The following is a 20,766-nucleotide window of genomic DNA, read 5'->3' as shown; positions in this document are numbered from 1 at the left end:
AGAAAGAATTTAAATTACACATTCATAGTGTTTATGGATAAAGCCAAACTGAAAGATATTTTCTGCCAAAGGCAAACTCAAAATAAAGGAACACAGAGCACCAAAAAGTAAACAAAATTAATCTGTGGAAAGTGAAAGCTTTGGGGTAAAGCAATCAAAAATATGAAAAATCAATGAAAAAGAATAATGCAAACCAAACGGTTTGATTATAAGCCACTTTGCCAGAATTAAAAAATACATTATGAATAAAAACTGCAGATAAGGGCTGGCTTAGAAAGATGTCTCTGCACAGAGGGTGGTGACATACTGGAACAGGTTGCCCAAGGAGGTTGTGGATGCCCCATCCCTGGAGGCATTCAAAGCCAGGCTGGATGTGGCTCTGGGCAGCCTGGTCTGGTGGTTGGCGACCCTGCACATAGCAGGGGGGTTGAAACTAGATGATCATTGTGGTCCTTTTCAACCCAGGCCATTCTATGATTCTATGATCTTATGACTTGCAGCTGGGAGAAAGTGTAGAGTATTTTGTATTTTTATCACTAATGTAATTGTATCAATATTAGCTTTTATTTCTATGAAAAATCTTTTGAAATGGTCTAAACTAGACTGCAATAACTGGTCTTCTATAAGTATAATTAACAGTAAATAAGTTTTGATGCTTCTCCCAGATGTGGATGAAATAGTAGAAATTGCATGTGTGCATAAGGCTCCAGAAAGCTGGAGCACAAAGAAAGAGAGGCACTCTGGAGTTCTGCACTCAATTGAGTTTACAGAGTTATTAGGAAAAAAAAAAAAAGAAAAAACAAAAAGGATGTCCTTTCACTCCTCTCCTCTTTTAATAAGCACTTTGTTTTTTATTCATTTCTTTATTTTTTCCCCTTATCTCCTCCAGAAAAAGACATCATTCTGGTAATTGAACATTATCCCTTTACCACTTACCACTTTGGTCATTAGTATAATTTCTCCCCTGTATTGTCTGAATTCGGTCTGGCTGAACTGGTCACAGGTTTCTTCTTGTAGAAGTACTGAGATCCACGGATGGCCAGATCAGTTGTTCTGATGTAACTTGGCACTAAAAAATTCACTGACAAAATATTTTTAATTGTGCTTCACCTTTCTTATTGTGTATGACAGGCTTTTCTCATCTAAATGTTTCTAAAGGGAAACAAATATAGACTGGAAGGAAATAGAAGTATTTTCTGGAATGAAAAGATAACATTTTTTTTTTTAAATTACAAACCAAATATCTTGAGTGTTCTGTGTTCTAAATGTACAACATGGATGAAAAAAGTGTGCTTCTTCAGTTTGGTTCTATCAATTGTGAACAGTTCCAGTGTCATCCCTTCTATTTTTTATCTTATTTTTTGAAGGAAGAAATACTTCAACACCTGTGGCATTATCCTTCTCTCTCTATTCATGGGATTGAAGGAGCTTTTCATGAACCAGGAATTAAAACAGTAATTCCAGCAAAAGTCATAGGGAAATTCTCAATCCGCCAAGTCCCCAACATGGATCTTTCAGATGTGAAACAACAGGTAAGAAGCTAAAGCCAGGTACTTTCTACTGTGTAAGCTAAGTCTTCATAGCACCTCACATCTTTACACCCTCTGTAATAAACTGAATTGAATGTTTCTTGCATTTAGCTGTTTACAAGGGTAGTTTCAAGAAGATGAAAGATTCTAGGTGGAAAGTGTTTGCCCTGCAGGTGGTGAACCATTTGGAGAATGTATTTGCCAAGAGGAACAGTCCAAACAAACTGAAGGTGTCCATGCCCCTGGGTGCTAAACCTTGGGTCGCTGATGTTAATGATCCACTATATAAAGCAGCAAAAAGGGCAATAAGAACAGGTATGTCTCTTCTTTTTCAGTTTTTGATATATCTGCAAGTCTGCAGGGGAAATGTGCTCATCCACAAAGAAAAAGGACAGTACTACACTCACCCTAATGAACCTCACTGATTTTGATAGAACAACTCAGCCACAGAGCCTTTCATATCTTGCAGAGTTGGTTTGCATTTGCTAGGACCAGCCAAAAAAGCTTGTCTAGTTCTTTCATGTACTCGTACAGAAATGGAACAGTGAAGTGCAACTGATTTGTTAAATCAATTGGTGGTGCTCTCATAACAATTTCTACTCAAGCTATTCATGTTAGAGCAGAATGTAGGTATCTGGTAGTAGAAGAAAGCGTCTTTTATTTCAGTTAAGAATTAATTCATTCTTTGCATGTGTTTCAGTTTTTGGAGAAGATCCAGATTTTATTCGGGATGGTTCAACAATTCCTATTGCCAGAATCTTTCAGACTGTAACACAGAAAAGGGTGATAATGTTTCCGATTGGAGCAGCTGATGATGGGGAACACTCCCAGAATGAGAAAATAAGCAGGTTTCTTTCATTTGTTCATTTCCACTGTAAGAGAAAGCAAGGACAAACAGAGTTCCTTGGCTTCTACATATAACATTGATGGCTGGGAAACTTTGCTCTCCAGCAGACGCTTCTTAACTACTGTCTCCAACAAACCTATTGCTCTGCTATGCAGAAAGCAAAATTTCAAATTTATTACATGCTGTTATATATGTTTCTCATGACATCTCTACTTAATCTTTAAATATATCAGAGTGGCAACTGCCTTTGTCATGCCAGTCAGTATTGTCTCTGGTCTGGACAATGATGATGTAGAGCAGCATTTTTCCCTCACAGCATCTATTTTGAAGTATTACAGTTGGGTGTACTCAGACTAATGTTTAAAAACTGATTTGGATGTTTTTCAGGACAAATGGAGCTAAAGGTGTATTTATATTACAGGGACTCAAACTAATGTAATTCCATCAAAATTGAAGTGTTGCCCAAATATTTGTGCAGCTTCTGATTTGAATTGTACTGAGCTTAAGGAACTGGAGAACAAAAGTATTTCTCAAATGATTTTTTTCTTCCTCTCAGTATAGCTCTAACTCTTATGATTGCAGAAGATAATAACCAGGGTACATTGCACTGAAACAATTTTCTCCAAGAATGCTGCAAAGGAATGCCAGTTGCAGAGTATCCAGAATCTCAGTGCACTGTGCCCTTTTTTCAGGAAGTTTTTCTTGATGTTCTTTAATGAGCATGAGTAAGCCATCTTTACTCTCACATGGAAGAAGAAAATGAAGTCACCTCTCTGACCATTAATTTTGGCTGTGACAGTTATACTCACAACCCAGAGAAATTTGCAATCACCACAGGCATGAAGGAGGACTTAGAACACAATATTTTTCTCATCCTTGCAGAGGTGGTTTTCCTCATACTCCTCTCCTGAACCAGAATAATCGATGAAGACAGAGTTAAGGAGCTGACAGTTTGCTTGTTAAACTTGTTGCTAATACATGGGTGATTTTTTTTATAATACTGAGAAACTTTTGTTGGTTCTTTTTGGTGGACAACCTCACAAATTTCTCTAAGATACTCAAAACTTGGACTAGGCCACTAACTGAACAGCTGACTGACCTGAGGAATTTATTCTCTTTCTTTCCTTTTTCACAGACACAACTACATTGAAGGAACAAAAGTGTTTGCAGCTTTTTTCCTGGAGATATCAAAGCTACGTGGGCAGTTGTGTGAAAGTTCCAACCCAAGGATCAACGACTGATAACCAAATTATTTAAGCATGTTTTAGTTCTTACGCTTTCTAACCTCCTGATCTGGAAAAACACATAAATCACATGTTGTATGGGCCTGAATGTGAGGAAAAATAAATACTGTATTATTTTTTGGTGTATCACTAAATGATATATATTTGTTATTCAGTCAATATAATGAACTTATCCCTGATGCTATGAAACAGTTATGCATAATGCCTTTCTACAAAGTGGAGTGTGTTACATTTAAAATTTCAAAGCAAAGGGAATTTTGACTTTTATTTTATTAAAACTACTTTATTTCTCTTTTATAGTATGCCTGTGTTTATGCCACTTACCTCATATTTCAGTTTCTGAATTCATGTGGTTCATACCACTTGTTTCCTTCTGCCTATATATAGAATCTCACTATGGGCCTTTATGAATAAAGATTATATTGTTATGTTAACCTTGTCCTTTGTAGAAGGCTTTAAATAAGGAGAGCAACAGTTAGCCTGCTGAATTTGATTCAAAGACTTGCCTATGAACATTTATTTCTAAGAATAATTTTTACAGTGAATAAGTATTTCCAGGTCTGAGTTCTGTTTTTCCCCCATTTAGTTCAATTTTTTTCTTCTTGTGCTGTGAGCACACTATTAAGAATCACTACATAATACATGTTTCTTTAACACTGTGTTCTTTTTGTACAGTAGCAACAAAGTTTTTGAAAATGTGCTTTGGCCAAAGTCAACCATCAGAAGGATGCTTTTTCCACCAAATCAGCAACTATTAGTGCCTTAAAAAGCATCAATTCATGTTGATAATTGAGTGTGCATGATGTATACTGAAATTAATAGTTGAATGTTCTGTTTGCTGTTTAGGCAAATCATCTAGCACAAATTACACATCTGTAAAGCTGTAGTATTAATCTATGTTTACTTTGGGTTACTTCTTCATAGTGGAATCTAAGTACTGTTTGTTTCATATATCATACTTCGAATAATCTTATAAGAGGATGCTTTGCTGATTAAACCTGCCCAGACAAGAAGAAAACAACCTTGTGGACATGTATAACAGCATCCAAGTCATGGGTGCCCAACCTCTTGGCTGCCTGGGCCGCACTGAGTGAATAGGAATTGTCTAGGCTGTTCCAAAAGTAATGCCTCTTATTTATTTCCATGGAAACTACTACAGATACAAAGAGCCAAATAACACTTTGATAGAGAAAATTTTCAGCTACAAAATACTATTTTTCAACATAGTCACCACCATTAGCTCTGCATTTTTGCCAGCGATGAAAAAGGGCCTGCATCTGTGCCCAGAAAAATCTGTAGCATCGGAGATGACTTACTGTTGCCACTGCTGAAACATACCACCCACCACCTCACTGTGCTCACATCCACTATTTGGTCTTCGTAAACATTCAGCAAGCTTTGGTGATTGTCAGTGGGTGCGTTTTTTTCCACATGGAGGAATTCAATGACAGATCTTTATTTCATATGCACTTCCATGTCAGATGCTGTTGTGTCAGACTGCCCCTTTGCTGCCATCTGTCACACAGCAAAAAAATGTAATGGAATTGGTAGTAAGTTTCAGCTTCTACTGCCATACCACCAACATGTGCCTTGGGTATCATGGGCCAACACAATAAAACAAGATACATTAGTTTGAGAGCAGCTCTCATAAAATATACAATATTGTTAATATGTAAGTAACAAAACATCTAAATTTTTAATATTTTTTCTTAAAACATTAAAAAAGAAAGGAACAAAAACAAAACTAGTGGGATATTTGACCTTTTTGTGAAATTAATGTATAAGGCTTGTTCCATGGCAATGGTTGCAGTTCTTAAGAGAGGTCTCAAGGTGCTCATCAGAGACTTGTTGATGAAATTTCACTCTTCCTGTACTTCATCCTTGAAAACAGTTGTCCACAAATGCATATACTGCCAAAAAACAATGACATGAGTGAGGGGTGACTGTGAAGTGAGAGATATTTCTCTCTGGTAAGATAGGGATTATGAAAGTCTTCACTGGCAAGGGCTCTAGCTGCACCACCCAAGCTGCAGAAAGCAAAAGTTAGAAGCGGGAGAAGGAAGATCAGCCTGCTGTAAGTGAAGATTAGGCTCAAGAACATCTAAAGAACCTGAAGGTGCACAAGTCCATGGGACATGTGGTCAGTGGCTCAGTGTCCAAGTGGAGATTGGTGATGAGTGGTGTTCCTCAGGGATCGGTGTTGGAACCAGTGCTGTTTAATGTCTTTGTAGGTGACATGGACACTGGGATCAAGTGCACGCTCAGCAAGTTTGCAGATGACACCAAGCTGAGTGGTGCAGTTGACTCCCTAGAGGGAAGGGATGCCATCCAGAAAAACCTGGACAGGCTTGAGAGGTGGGCCCATAACAACCTCATGAAGTTCAACAAAGCCAAGTGAATAAGTGCAAGGTCCTGCATCTGGGTTGGGGCAATCCCAAGCACAAATACAAGTTGGGTAGGAATGGCTTGAGAGCAGCCCTGAGGAGAGGATTTGTGGATGTCACAAATGTGGTGAAAGACTCAACATGAGCTAACAACGTGCACTTGCAGCCCAGAAAGCCAACAGTATTCTAGGTTGCATCAAGAGAAGCATGACCAGCAGATTGAGGGAGGTGATTCTGCCCCTCTACTCTGCCCTCCTGAGACCCCACCTGAACTACTGCATCCAGTTCTGGGGTCCCCAACTCAAGAAGGATACTGAGCTGATTGGAGCAGGTCCAGAGGCAGCCCATGAAAATGATGAGGGGGCTGGAGAACCTCCCTGGTGGGGACAGGCTGAAACCTATTTTCAAATTCCTTTATCAAAAGTGAGAGTACAGCTGCATATCCTTTGCTGTTCAGAGCATTGTGTTTAGCCAACACATCAAAATGCATACAATTATTTGCCATCACTTGAGTAGGCACTGCACAGAATTGCCCTTCCCGTGACCTGTTTCAGTCAACACAGCATTAATAGCACGCTGATAGTTTGGCTGTTGCTGAGCAACAGGTGCATGCCCAGGGCCACTCCTTAGGGAATGGCCACCATCGTTATAGCACTGAGCAAGGAAGCAGGCCACAGGCTGGACATCCTTGATTCATTGCCTAAGGTAATTGGGGATGTCCTGTGGTACCTGAGAGTTGCCTAAAGGATGGCAGATATAATCAAAACCCAGTGTGAACATGGCCAAGAGAGTGGCACTCTGGAGCACCTTTGGAGACACCAGGTACTTACATGGATGGTCAAAATCTGCTTGTCTCCCTGGTGTGTTGTGCCAAGGCTTTCCTCTTAGAAGGAGGGAAGGTGCAGGTAAGATGTGTTTGAGGGAATCATGTAGTCAAGATGTGATTCTGTTCCCTACTGCTTATTACTTTAAAAGAAGAAATTGGACCATCTAATATTCATTTTAAATTAGTGGGTTTAATTTCAAGTTAGGTGTGAAAGGTTGTTTTTTTTTTCTTTTTTTTTTTTTTCTTTTTATCTTAGGCAAACAGTTTGTCTCAAAAGGCAAGAATAAAAAATGTCACAGTCAGCTAAAATCACAGAGAATGAGTGAAATAATAGGCTGCTGACAACAGGAGCTGAAGACACAGGGAGATGAGCAGACTCCTGAGATGCAGAACTAATCAGGTCACCATCTGCCCTGAAAGTAGAAGATTGAGGTGGCTCATGTTGTAATGTTTATTTTTTTTCAGCAACTTTACTCCCAAGAAGCTTAACTTCGACTTCCACTAGTCATTCCTCTCAGAACAGGGCATTTAGCTTGTATGGAAACTGCCTTGCTAGTTAAGGATGGTCATAGTCCATGTGTGGACAGAGAAGGTTGTGTAACTGTCCCTGTATTGGTGACATGCCAAAGTGGCCAGTGCCAGCAAGGAGCCAGAGTCCCCAAGTTCCTGCTGTAAGCTTCCACATGCAAACAAAACACTGATTCATGAAAAAGTTGTGAGCACAACGTTCTCATCATGGTCTCCTTGTCTCATCTTCACTTTTCTCATTGCTAGGGTGTCTACATGGGCAAAACTTGTACATGGAACTTAGGGAATTAGAAGTCATTTTGTTAAATGTATAGCAAATGCTTTTCCATTGTTGGAAAATACACATACTTCGAGTGTGTAATAACACAAGTACAACTGAGGACAGGTCATAAAGAAGCTTTATCAACTCTGATCAAGTGGGAGCACATTCAGATGGCATCTGCCCTCTGCTCCCTTGTCCTCTGCCCAGCAATAGCAGGGACCTGTATTTTGTTTCAGAAAAAAGAAAGAGGTGAGGAAATACAACATCCCAGCATTAAGAAGGCCAGGTACCAATCCCTGGGAATGGGAGTACCCTTGAAGGGGCCTGCTAAGTGCCACATCTGTGTGAAACAGCAGCCATTGGCAGTGTGGGAGGTGGCTTGGTGGGGCCTGGAGGAGCTCCCAGGGTGGGAGCAGTCACAGGCTGCTGTCTTTTGACTGGAAAGGATTTACTTATATTTAGTATTTAGCTAGGATAAGCTTCTCAGCCACACTTCTCAAAGCTTAAATATTAATAATTTTGCCAAATGTGGGATGTTGCTACATTAAATTATTAAGTAACAAAAATAGAACAGGAAATTTAAATTGGTTTGCTAACAATGAAGACATTGTTATCTATCTTTTTTTTTTTTTTTTCTATTGACATATGGGCCTGAATCTTCTTTTTCAAGGTGCTGAGAAGTCACCTGGATATTTTCACTGGTTTCTAGCAAGGCATGTCAATAATCCACTGAAGGTAGCGGTGCCTTCCCAGCCTGCCTGAGGTACAGCAGTCCTGCAGAGCCTCCCAGCAGATTCAACAGCTCATGTAGAATGAGTTGTTTGTGATGGGTGATTAGGTGGTTCCTAGTAACTTCATCTACCCTTGCTCACTTTTAAAAAATGCAAATACTTTCTGAAAATATGCTTGCATTTTATAACCTAATTCCTCTGAGGTTCCTTGTGAGGAACTTGTCATTTTCATTTCCTCTTCAAGGCAGGAGCAGCAACTGTACTTTGTGGACCTAAGCAGATGTGTTAAAGTGCTTGCAAAAATTTAACTAGGCCTTGAATTTGGATTCTATTTGCTACAAAACATTACCCTTGGGAGAAGGAAAGAACAACAAAACTTTGCTCGGGCTTCAAAGTACACACTGCACAAGGTACATCTTTGTCAGCAATGAAAAATGGTCATGTTCCTTAACAGATAAACATTTGGGAGCTTTGTAGTGTGTATACGAAGTGTTTTGTTTGTCCTTATACAGAATTATTTTCTATGACTATTTATTTGTATTTATTTTTATGCGTCATATTTATAATTTTTTTTTCCCATTTCTTCAGGAGCTGAATAGGAAGCCTGTGACATTCCTTGCAGCACGAGGTCTGACAGTGCTACTCATGGGCCACAGGAAAGGATTTGTAGGTACAGTTACACTCTTCCTTAGAATTTGTGAACCTAAGTATTTGCTTTAGCATGGTGAGGGGAGGACAACACTTAGAGAATTATCCACTTTCATTTCAAGTTGCACTAATTGCAATATGAAAACTTGATAAACTGCCATAAGTAGGATTTTTCACTGAAAAAGCATTCTTGAAGCTGCTCAAAATTTTCCTTGTGCTAGATTGTATGAAATTATGGGGAATTCAGATAGGCAACTCCTGCTCATTAATTAAAGCCTGTGTACGTGTTGTCTTGCTTTTCTCTGTACCCATCTATATTGCAGTTCTAATAACAGGAAAAGGCGGAGAAAGAAGATAGTTTGTACTACATTTTGTTTACATCAGGTTCTCTACATTAAAACAGAGAAGTCTGACTGAGGGTATAGAGCAGCAGGTGAGCATTTTATTCACATGAAAATGAGTAACTATGGGTACTTGAAATGAGTTAACTGGCACATCTGAACTGTAAAACCTATGGGTTAGTGATGTGGATAAGAAGGCACAGCCTGTAATGAAAGCATGGGTCCAACAGGAACAATGACCTGTCTGAAATGCCACAGCAAAGCGCAGCCTGGTTTCCTCTGCATCCAGTGCTGGCATAGCCATGACGAAGTGGATGGTGCATCTCAGCACCAGGCAGCAGGCAGGGCTGCAGGCTCAGGCTTCTTCCCACAGGCAAGGAATGAAATGCAAGCTGGTTCAGCATGTGGTCTGCAGGGGCAGCCCCACAGCAGTTCTTTTAGTCTTGCTTTGCAAATGAGAGAAAAGCCACCACTTGATAAGGCTTCTCAAGGGTTGTTTTTTCCTGTGGGAAAAGCATTTTGGATTTAAAAAAGGGGAAGTACACGTGTGTGTGTGTATGTATATAAATGCATACATAAGTGACAAAGAGTTCCCGTTGTTTACATTGTAATTATTGATTTTTTTCTTATGACTGTGATTGCATAGACAGAATAAAACTGTATGCAGATTTTCTTCAAAAACTTGCCACTCTGGGCACTCTTCTGATGGTTGTCAACCCCTTATGATCACTGTTGCAGGCTATTTGGCCATCCTGTGGACACCATTCAGCACTCTTAGGAGGGCCTGCCCAAGATGTTACTCACACGGCTATGGTCAAATTCCATAGTTACAGGTGTTTCCTTAAATGGGTGTGACAAGCAAGAAAACCCATAACTCAAACTTGTTAAGTATGATTATTGTGACTGCCTTTCTCATTCTAAATGAGATACAGCTTTGTGTTTCTTGTACGTGAATGAGCACAGAAAATGATAATTCTGTTTACCTTTCCTATTTAGGTTACACAGCTAGGTAAACTCTAGTACTACTCTAAATAAGCAGCACTTCTAGTGAAATCACTGTTTTGATGTTGAAGTAATATAGCAACTACAGAATCATTCCTAATGTCACTTTTTCTTAGAAATTAAATACATTCTATGCTCATGTTTCATTTAAAAATGAAATATTAACTACTTAACCATTGGCATATTTATTTAGTTTGTATTTTGATATATTTTAACCCGCATAAATATTTCAGAATAAAGAGCAGGCATTTTAATTTGCAGCAGGACTTTAATTATGTATATATTCAAATCGAAGTGTTAAATGTAGGCATGCCTGTAAATTTAATATAAGCTAATTTATTTATTTATTTATTTTGTTACAGATTTAGTTTTCCTTTAATTAGTAGCTGGTCTGCCTTTATTGCTGCTTTTACAATACTAACGGCTCCCTCTTCAGGCTATACCTGATACTGTCCTGGATACTAGATTTAACTACAGATGTCACTTGAGACACAGATAATCAGAAATTTCTAGAAATATAAAAGAAACTTGTAAAATGCAGAGAAACTAAACTTAGAGGACATAAAAATGTCGCTTTGCTATTTTCCCATTCTTAAAAAATCAGGAACGATTACACTGTAATCAATTAAACTGTTCTTAATTAGATAATTTTTAAATCACCAGTCATTTTCTATAGTATCTCTGTAGGCTTAAGAGCCTACAAAAGTGCTTAGATGTTGTTGTAGAAGTACATATACATCTATATCCTAATATATCTGTACTAAACTCAGGGAGTCTTCCTCTCTTTAGATTCATTATTAGATAAAGGATAATTAAAATATGCACTACAACCCTTAGGTACTGGACGAAAAAAAGAGATCCTTCTCTCACCACTGTTCTGTGTTACACTTAATCTAATGAAACTCAACAGACTTTCACATTCATTTCACTTGGCTGGGGAGACACTGTGATCAGGCAGGTAGTTTTCCCAGGGTAAGGCTTATCCCTGGTACTCCAGGTGTGCTGATCCCTGTGATTTCCCCAAATGTGGGAAACTTCACTGCATAAAACCTGTGGTAGCGGGAGATTGTGTTTGCATTCTCCCCTTTTGAGGGTCATGAAGATGCTCAGAGGGGTTGAGCATCTCTCCTATGAAGAGAAGCTAAAGGAGCTGGTCTTGTTTGGCTTAGAGAAGTGAAGGCTCTAGGGAGACCTCATTGTAGCCTTCTAATACTTAAAAGGAATTCGTAAACAGGAGGGAGACTGTCTTTTTACACAGTCTGATAGCGATAAGACAAGGGGGAACAATTTTAAACTAAGGGGAGAATTAGGTAAGATGTTAAGCAGAAATTCTTTCCTCAGAGTGCAGTGAGGCGCTGGCACAGCTGCCCAGAGAAGCTGTGGTGCCCCATCCCTGGAGGCACTCAAGACCAGGTTGGATGGGGCCCTGGGCAGCTGAGCTGGTGGGGGGGCAGCCGTGCCCATGGCATGGGGTGGGGATGGGTGGGCTTTGAGGGCCCTTCCAGCTGAAGCCATGCTATGATTCTGTGATTGCAATCGTTTCAGCCCTCAGGCTGTAGAGACAGCTTGTCCTTAAATCATTAATGGTTCTTACAACCACAGAGCCAGCATCTCTGAGTCATATGGCTAACAGATTAGCCAGTGGCACGTTGGCTAAATGAAACAAAGTTGTTATGCCTAATCAAGAAGCCTGACAATGTTTTTTTGTAGAGGGTATGAAACAGGCAAAACTCCAAACATAGGTAAGTGTCCTCTCTTCTACTGCTACCACCCACACTGGCTTTCAAGAATGCTAAATGACGTTTAACTTAAATAGGATTTACTAAAAAAAGGCTGTGTAATCAGAACGTAAGTGGTAGACCTTCATTTTAAAAACTGTAAGCAGCTGGGAAGTAGCAACTGTTTTCTACCACAGATAATCCAAGTGACACAACACCTCCACTATCAAGGCAGGCTGAGAGCTGGGGCTGTTCAGCCCGGAGAAGAGAAGGTTCTGGGTCAGTATCTACAGGGGGCTATAAGAAGGGGACAGATTCTTCAACAGGGCTTGTGGTGACAGGACAAGGAGTAACGGCTTCAAACTAAACAAGGGGAGATTTATATTGGATATAAGGAGAAAGTTTTTTTCTTTAAGGTAAGGGTGATGAGGCACAGGTTGCCCAGAGAGGTGGTGGATGCCCCATCGCCAGAGACACTCAGAGTCGGGCTGGACGGTGTGGTGAGCAGCCTGACGTAGCTGTAGGTGTCCCCGTTCACTGCAGGAGAGTTGGACAAAATGACCTTTAAAGGTCCCTTCCAACTCAAATTTTATGATTCTGTGATGTCTGGGCTCTTCACGTTATGCTGCTTTAATTACTAAGTGCCTGAGTGCTACGTTTTCTTCACCAGACAACAAAATGCGAAGGTGTTTCACAAATCGCTCCTCGTGGTTCAGCAGAACGCGGCGAGGGCGCCCCCGCCCTGCGCGCGGCCGTTGCTCACACCCCCTCGCGCCCGCACCGCCACGCGGCACCCCTCGCGTTCCCGCCCCGGCGCCGTGTCACGTGAGCGGGGCTTCGCCCGCCCCCCTACCCCTGCGTCGTGACGCAACGCGGCGAATCTACGGCGCGCCACTTGTGACCAAGATCACCACAAGCGGAGGCGGACGGCTCCCCCCGTGCGGTAAGCTCGGCCGGCTGGCACGTGGCTGTTTCGCCTCCCCGTTCGGAGGCCCGGGACGGGCGGCCACCTTGGACTCTCGCGGGCGCTGCCTGTAGGGGTATCGGGCCGCGGTTGGCCTGCGGCCCGCTCGCCGTCTTCCCTCGGGCTTTTTGGGCCTCTGTGCTACCGTCGTTTTTTTTGCTCTTGGTGGGCGGACGGCCAGCAGCGCTCGGCGGAGCCAATCCGCTCGCGCGTTCCTGCCCCGAAGCGCGCTGAATGGCCGGGGCGTCCGGGGCGGGACGAACGTCCTGCGCTCCGATTGGCTGTCGCCGGAGCCGAGCTTCGGCTCTTCCTTTGCGCCGGACCGCGGAGGGGGGGGAGAGGAGGGCAGCGAATTGGGAGGGTGGGGGGCTTCCGTCGGCCCTTGGTTCCGTCGTCACTCGGGGACGCTGCCGGCCGATGGGCTTCCAACGGCCGCACGGCGACGGTTGGGCGCGTGCGTGAGCGGCGGCAGGGCGCGGCTGGGCTCGGCTCTGCGCAGGCGCGATGCGGTGGGCCCGGGGCGCCTCCCGCTGCCGGCTCTGGGGAGCCCCGCTCTGTGCGTGCAGGGGGCAGCGGCTCGGGGACTTGCGGTTCCCGCCGGAATGCACTGAAACGAGCAGAACTGATGGCAACGGTTCTTGGCGGGTACGGGCCCGCGTAGGAAACGTGCAGCACTCCTCGCTGGTGGTGCTTAGTGCTGGGAAGCGATGTGGGCTGAACCATTCAGATCTCAGAGTGAATTAGCAGAAGGCTGGTACAGGAGGCAGCGCTGTAGAGCTCTGTCACAGAAGCAACTCGGGATGTTCCGTGCCTGAGGAGGAAATGGGACCCAAGGGCAGGCTTGAAAAGTTTTACTAACAGTTTTGATGTGATCGTTAGACTTTCCATGAGGGACGTGAGAGGGAGAAAGCACTGCCATTGCAATTAGCAGTTGCATGTATATAGTTTGCAACAAGATACTGCACATACCCAGTTTTACAGTGACACCAGCCCTGACCTTGCAGGTCACCTCCCCTGCTCTCCAAGCACATAGAAGCTCCAGGTGCAGGCCAGGGCAGCCTTAGGCTGGCTCCAGTCCTCTGCTATGTCTCTCTAAGACCTCTTCCTGCTCTGAAACTGAAGTTCTCTCAAAACGATACTCTAGATGTTCTGTTATGTCACTTGTTGGTTGCTCCTAGGACATCCTGCCAAAGCGCTCGGGTTGGTGTTCACAGCTCATAAATGTTGCCTGGTCCAGATTGTCAGAACTTAGTAATGACAGAGTGGTTTAGTATGTGGACTTCCCACCAAATGTCAGTACAGCATTAAGCACATTTATAAAAATTTAAATAAAAAATGCATCTATTTTTCTTGCAAAGCTTTTTTTTTTTTTTTTTTTTTGTCTTATTGGACTTTGCTAAAACAGAAGCTCAAGGAATGTATTAGCACATATACATAAAACCAGTAAAGAAGCAAAAAGTAGGAAAGTGTTGTGATTTCTAGTTTCTCATCTGCAGAACTTCCAAAGGTGTCTTTTAATTTGCAGGCAGAAGTTGTGCCTACCTTGCTGTTCAGAAACTGAATTCTGGTGATATTGTTTCTGACTAGTGCTGTTTCTCTATTGCCAGCAAAGGATATATACTTACTGAACAGAGTATAGCACAATTCTGTGCATTTATTTTAAATATGTCTGGAGGTTTTCCATTCCATTCAGCAATTGAGAAAGAATACTTTTCACAGTCAGGATTCTGTCATCTATGGTGCGATGTCCAAACACTGAGATTAATGGAAGCACACATACCTCTACCTAATCCTGTTTGAAACTCTGTTATGTTACAAAAAGAAATGTTGTGGTTTCTGGCCTTCTGAGAGGAAAAAGCACGGATTCTTGCTGAATTCTAGGACAACTCATATGTAACATCACAAAACTATTCATTACCATTGAATCTATTGCTTATTTTGGCTTTGGTACTGAAGGAATGAAAGGAGTCAGTGAGACAGCACCACCCATTTGAATGACTAAGTGAGTGTCAGATCTGAAGAAGGAAGATCTTACTGATGTCGTGCACCTGAATTTTCGAGGATTTTGATCTCATTCTTCTAAATGATCATAAGCTGGCTTTCCATGGGATAAAGAATAAAATTGTTTACTGTAAACTGGTTAAAAAGACAGGGAAACAGGTAGTAGTACCACTTCTTAGGGGGTAACACTCTGAAGGATACATTTTTATGCAGAGGAAGATTGCACTTTTTAAAAACATTTCTGGATTGTTTCCATTTACAGTACTTTAATTTGTGCCATGGAGGTGTCTTGGAGCACATGATATGGCTGTCCTGGTTTCACCAAAACAACGTTAACATCTCACCACTTGTGGTTGCTGCTGAATGAGCAGAGCCACTCAGCAGGGAAGAGTTGCTGCCTTTTATAGCACAGGCTGAGGGGGGGATGTTGGGGGGAAGGGGGTGGTGAGGTGGGATGGAGTCAGGACAGGTGGCCCTAATTAGGCCAAGAATCATTCCATGCCATGTGACACCACATGTGGGAGGCCATAAAGCTGTGTAGCACTAGCTGGGGGTGTAACTGTGTGTGCTGGGCTTTGGTCAGTAGGGTGGAATCTTGTGTTGCATTGGTGCTGTGCATCAGCCAGCAGGTGATGGTTAATTGCATTGTAGCTATATATTTTGTTATCATTGCATTTTTGTTTCTGTTTTCTGTCTAAGTGAACAGTCTTTATCTCAGCTCACTGTTTTATTTCTAATTCCCATCCCGCTTGGTGGGGGATAGTGAGCAGCTGTGTGACACTGAGCTGCCTGCTGGGTTACACAAAGGCTTAGGTTGGAAGGGACCTTAAAAATCACCTTGTTACAAGCCCCTGCCATAGGGAAAGTTTGCCAACCACAGATCAGGATTCCCTGGGCTCCATCCTACTTGGCCTTGAATACGTCTAGGGATGGGGCAGCCACAACTTCTATGTGCCAGTGCCTCACTGCCATGTGAGTGAAGAATTTCTTCCAAACATCTAACCTGAATCTCCTCTTTTTTTAGCTTAAGGCTGTTCCCCCTTCTGATTATAAGATCCTTTTATGTACTGGAAGGCCACAAAGATCTCTTCCCAGATCCTTCTCCATGTTAAAAAAGCCTAGATTCCTCATCTTGTCTTCATAGGAGAGGTGCTCTTGGATTGCTTGCAACCTGTGAAGTTTTCCTAGCAAATATCTGCGTGGTTGAAATCCCCAATCAGAGTGAGAGCCTGCAAATGTGGCACTTCTTGTAGATGAAGCAAGAAGGCCTCATCAACAGGCTACCCTTGATCAGATGGACTTTGGTAGACCACTGGGTATCCTTTATTGGTTCCCTACAAGCTCTCAACCTGATCATGGTTGTAAAAACAAACAAACAAACAAAAAAAACAAAACAAAACAAAAACTGTTTTGAATGAAACCAGACTAGAGGAACATATCCCAAACTCACAAAAAAGAGCAGCCATCTGTAGCTCAGAGCACAGTGAAATCTAATTAGCTTCTTTCCTCAATGCAAAAAATAAAATTATTGTATGCACTAGCAACTCGTGCCTCTTTATGAAGAAATAACCCTAGGTTCATTTAGAAACAGTCAGTGGTGATGTCCTAAAAGAAAAAGGCTTGTTTGTAAGACTCAAGTGTGCTTTCCAGTGCTGCTTTAACAGAGTTGTTGATTGCTGATTTTTTTATTTTTTTTATTATTATTATTATTTTTTGTCATTGTTCTACCACAGGATGATCTTTTCTTTGGGTATTCTGGGTATTCTGGCTACTACTGAGCTGCTGTCTGTAACTTCCTGCATTATATTTAACTGGGCTGGGAGGTTGCAGATGTTCTTGGTTTTCTTTGATCCTTTACAGTACAAGAGTAAATTTTAATTGCCTCTGCATTTCCTAAATCTAAAACTCACTTTGCTCGGGTTGGAAAGGACCTCAGAGCCCACCCAGCTCCACCTCGTGCCATGGGCAGGGCTGCCCCCCACCAGCTCAGCTGCCCAGGGCCCCATCCAACCTGGCCTTGAGTGCCTCCAGGGATGGGGCACCACAGCTTCTCCAGGCAGCTGTGCCAGCACCTCACTGCACTCTCAGGAAATAATTTCTCCTTTAGTTCTAACCTAAGTATACAGTTCTAACCTAAGCATACCCTTAGTTTAAAGCCTCCTTGTTGTATCACTGCATTCCTCTACAGAGTCCCTCCCCAGCTTCCCTGCAGGCAACAGAAGGCTACCATGAGGTCTCCCCAGAGCCTTCTCTTCAGACTGAACAGCCCCAGCTCTTTCAGCCTGTCCTCAAAGGAGAAGAGATTTAAGTTGTTAGGGGTGTGTGTGGCATTTGTAACAGGCATTAAGGTGTTATGTGAAGCAGTTTAGGTATGCTGTTCCAATGTCTAGGTATATCCACCTCTACAGATGACTTTTTTGCTACAGACATGCACATAGATACTTTCCTGTGTGATATTTCTTTGTTTCACTGTAGTTAAAAATAAATTTTTGTGCTATGCTTAGCCCCATTTTTGACATTTCAGAAGTCTGTGTCAAAGTATGGATACAAAGGTATTTAAATGTTAAAATTCATTGCAGTTATCCAATCTTATCCATTCTGTGACTCTTTAAACAGTAATACAAAGTCATTGACTTATTTATAAATCACTGTTTTGTGCGATATTTTTTGTTTGGAATCTATACAGTAATGTATTATAAAATACATTATTAGGAAACATGTAAGCAAGAAAGTTGAAGATCTTCAAAAGAATTCTGATTAAAACAAAGAAACAGTTTGTGTGCCATTTAGATTGCCTTAAAGCTCCAGCATGGCTCTATATTTTTTGTTACACAAGACATTTTTATGTTTGGACTTGCTCTGTAGCCTGCTCATTTCTACCCTGTATGGGTTAGTGGCTGGTTTATTTGCTTCTGGTAACTCATCGGAATGTTTGCTGTAAAGGCACGAGCTAAGCGACCCAGGGCTGGTTTTAAGACACACCTTGGCAGAATGAAACCTGCTTGCCATCTGGTGAGGGAGGTGCAGAACAAGTTGGCACCTCCTGCTTTTGTGCTTGAGGAAAAGCAGAACGGGGATGATCTCGCTGTGCCTCGCTTTCTGCAGAAAGCATCATACTGCTCCCACGTGCTGCCTGGCATCTGTTCCCTGTGGGCAGTTTGGGTGTTCCTAACAGTTACCACCGTGGCTGTAATGTGTGTGTGCTCCAAGAATGACGCATATTCTGCACGCCCAGAGTTTGCCAGAAGTGCCACCTGATTGTGCTGTAGGTGTCTCTGGTCATTGCAGGGGAGTTGGACTAGATGACCTCTAAGGGACCCTTCCAACTCAGACACATCTATGATTCTTTGAATTACTGCGTGTGTTCTGCAGTTGCACAGCAGAGTTGTGGTGCAGGTGCGTGCTGCATGGTGTGTGCAGTGAGCTCAGTGCTTCTGAGGAGCAGGTATTGACTTCCACTTGATGCACAGCAAGTCTGTGCATCTTTCTCCATGAGAAACACGGCACAGAAATGCAGCACTCTTGCCTTTTGCAGTTCCTTTGTCTGCTAATGAGGAGAAAGGAATGCCTGTTGCAAGCTTGTCTTCCATTGTGTGTTCAAGTGAGATATAGTGTGTGATATTTCAGATGGATTGTTCTTGGGAAAAAGATAGCAAATTCCATACATACAACAAAGCTAAATAATTGCTTCCTTCTAGTTTCTTGCTATGTAACACGCCTTCTGCAGGTGAGTCTTGATATTGAATTTGAGACACTGGATGTGCAGGAGGGACAGCAGTGATCCCAGTGTTTTGTTTTGTTAGACTTGTTACATTTGTCTTCTGCTCCAGTTTTCAATACCGATGCAGTAAATGCTGTTCTGGGCAGCTGTTCCTCATATGCTCCCCATGTGAGACAAACGTGGATGTATCTTACTCTCTCAAAGGAAGGGGTTCTCAACTTACTTCATATAAATTGTTAGTAGGATATACATTTCCAAAAAGCCAAAATGGAACAATAAAAATTCTTAAAAGAATCCATGAAGGATTATTTTAATCTATAAGGGAGGTTCAGGTTGCACATAAGGAAAAATTCCTTCTCATAAAGAGTGGTGAGGCAGCGACACAGGCTGCCCAGGGAAGTGGAGGAGTCACTGTCCCTGGGGGTACTCAGAACCATGTGGATGTGGCACTGAGGGACGTGGTCAGTGGGGAAATATTGGTGGAATGCGAAGAGTTGGACTAAATGATCCTGGAAGTCTTTTCTACCCTTGGTAATTCTATGATTCTGTAAGCTGCAGCTTGTTTATTTTGGCAGCAGCAGAGTAAAGTGCATTGAATAGTCGGAATTACTAGGTTAGCACATGTATCCTGTACTGGGCACTGCCTGATTGTTGTAAGTCAAAGCTAATTTTTGTTTGGACTGGATCCAGTGGTAGCATAATATCTAAGTTCAAAGATACGCTGCATAAAAATGTTTTATGGATGTTTTCATCAAGATCTGCCAACTTATTTTCTATTGTTTTTGGTTCTATTGGTATAACAATGGAATGATTTGAATTGCATTTGTTTTTTTTTTCTCCCTGTTGTTCAAATTTTCATTTTAAATTATTTACAAGTCTGAGACTTGAAGATGAGAGCCTAATGAATGCTTTTAAAAATAAAACCTTCTTCTTTAAGCATGTTATGCTTCATGTTTTGAATTTATAACACAAGCCTTAATGAATAGTTTCCTAGTTACTCTCATCTTAGAATTTATGAGCTGTCCTATTTACAAGTTTTACCTATACAATGGAAAGATAATTCCTATTTATCTTAAATGAAAAGAACTCTTCTTGTTAACAAGCTTAAACTGCTAATTAGGGGTAATATAGCAATAAATACTATGTCAAACCTTTTAACAATGAGAAGATGCAATAGGCAGTGTTTGGGCCTTTTCCTGATGCTTTCTGTGTAGGAAAAGTGTGTTATGTTTTTTTGAGATATCATTTACATGTGAGGTTAATAAAAGGTATCTTAGGGAAAGACAGCAGCATATAGGACTTTTCCTTACGAGTAGCAGATTCATTTATGCCCCACGTTTAGGACAGTATATTGTTGCTCACATACTGCAGTGTTGGTTACTGTTGCAAGGCTTTAGAAGTATGAAAGATGCCTGAAGACTTCATGTATGTGTGCGTGTGATGTTTTGTTAGCAGTTAAGCTTTTCTCCTCAAAAATATAGTATGACTAGCAGTAGTTGTTCTGAGTGTACATTAATGTAATTTAATCAGGAAGGAAAGAAAACCTGGGACTAGAATTTTATGTCATTTACTTGAATATAAATCGGAGTATCTCCATTCAGTTTAACAGAATTTTTTCAATTTGCGTCAAAATGATGAAAATCAGGACCTGACACAAGCTCTCCATCTCATAGTTTGCGTATAGAAAAACAAAGAAATAAAATTGGACAATTTTGACCCAAGAAACCTCTGAGCTTGCTTTCAGAGCAGAGGTTTTGTAATGCATTGTTTTGTGCAGGTACTGGGAGCTTTGCAGGTATAAGAAAAAGCATCTATTTGTTATTATTGCTTCTGATTAGACTTCCATTGTCAGAGCTACAGATTTGTGAATTTGGCAGCTATTCTAAATCTGGGTAACTTGGAACCTCTTGAGAAGTATTTTCTTGGACTTCTTTGTGTGTGCCTCTGCTGATATGTGCAGGAGGCCTAATTGATTTGCTCCCTGTTTGATTTTCTTTGTGTCACCCAGCGGACGTGCAGT

General features: G+C 41.7%; 2 protein-coding genes, 1 long non-coding RNA gene and 1 other non-coding gene across 12 annotated transcripts in view; all 4 read left to right on the top strand.

Moving 5' to 3' along the window:
• CNDP1 (carnosine dipeptidase 1) overlaps positions 1 to 5,268 on the top strand; it is a 30,274-nt gene extending 25,006 nt beyond the window's left edge. For all 7 annotated transcript variants that reach the window (XM_090137304.1, XM_090137303.1, XM_090137302.1 and 4 more), the window contains 4 exons: positions 1,368 to 1,532; positions 1,703 to 1,844; positions 2,230 to 2,377; positions 3,512 to 5,268. In XM_090137304.1, coding sequence (XP_089993430.1) covers positions 1,368 to 1,532; positions 1,703 to 1,844; positions 2,230 to 2,377; positions 3,512 to 3,617 — 561 coding nt within the window. In that variant the 3' untranslated portion in view covers positions 3,618 to 5,268. The remainder of the gene's footprint in view (positions 1 to 1,367; positions 1,533 to 1,702; positions 1,845 to 2,229; positions 2,378 to 3,511) is intronic.
• A 3,010-nt stretch (positions 5,269 to 8,278) lies between these two features.
• On the top strand, positions 8,279 to 11,261 carry LOC149918520 (uncharacterized). The gene is made up of 3 exons (XR_016465086.1): positions 8,279 to 8,761; positions 8,940 to 9,432; positions 10,079 to 11,261. It is a non-coding gene; the product is annotated as an uncharacterized LOC149918520 (long non-coding RNA).
• A 2-nt stretch (positions 11,262 to 11,263) lies between these two features.
• LOC116226568 (U1 spliceosomal RNA) lies at positions 11,264 to 11,429 on the top strand. The gene has a single exon (XR_004166370.2). It is a non-coding gene; the product is annotated as a U1 spliceosomal RNA (small nuclear RNA).
• A 1,068-nt stretch (positions 11,430 to 12,497) lies between these two features.
• Positions 12,498 to 20,766, top strand: part of ZNF407 (zinc finger protein 407) — a 351,093-nt gene continuing 342,824 nt past the window's right edge. For all 3 annotated transcript variants that reach the window (XM_031589041.2, XM_090137300.1, XM_090137301.1), the window contains exon 1: positions 12,498 to 13,003. In XM_031589041.2, the coding sequence (XP_031444901.2) occupies positions 12,739 to 13,003 (265 nt within the window). In that variant the 5' untranslated portion in view covers positions 12,498 to 12,738. The remainder of the gene's footprint in view (positions 13,004 to 20,766) is intronic.

The sequence above is a fragment of the Phasianus colchicus genome, chromosome 3 (genome assembly GCF_987193195.1).
Source record: "Phasianus colchicus chromosome 3, bPhaCol1.hap1.1, whole genome shotgun sequence".
Classification (NCBI taxonomy): Eukaryota; Metazoa; Chordata; class Aves; order Galliformes; family Phasianidae; genus Phasianus; species Phasianus colchicus.
This window is presented reverse-complemented; position numbering and strand designations above follow the sequence as displayed.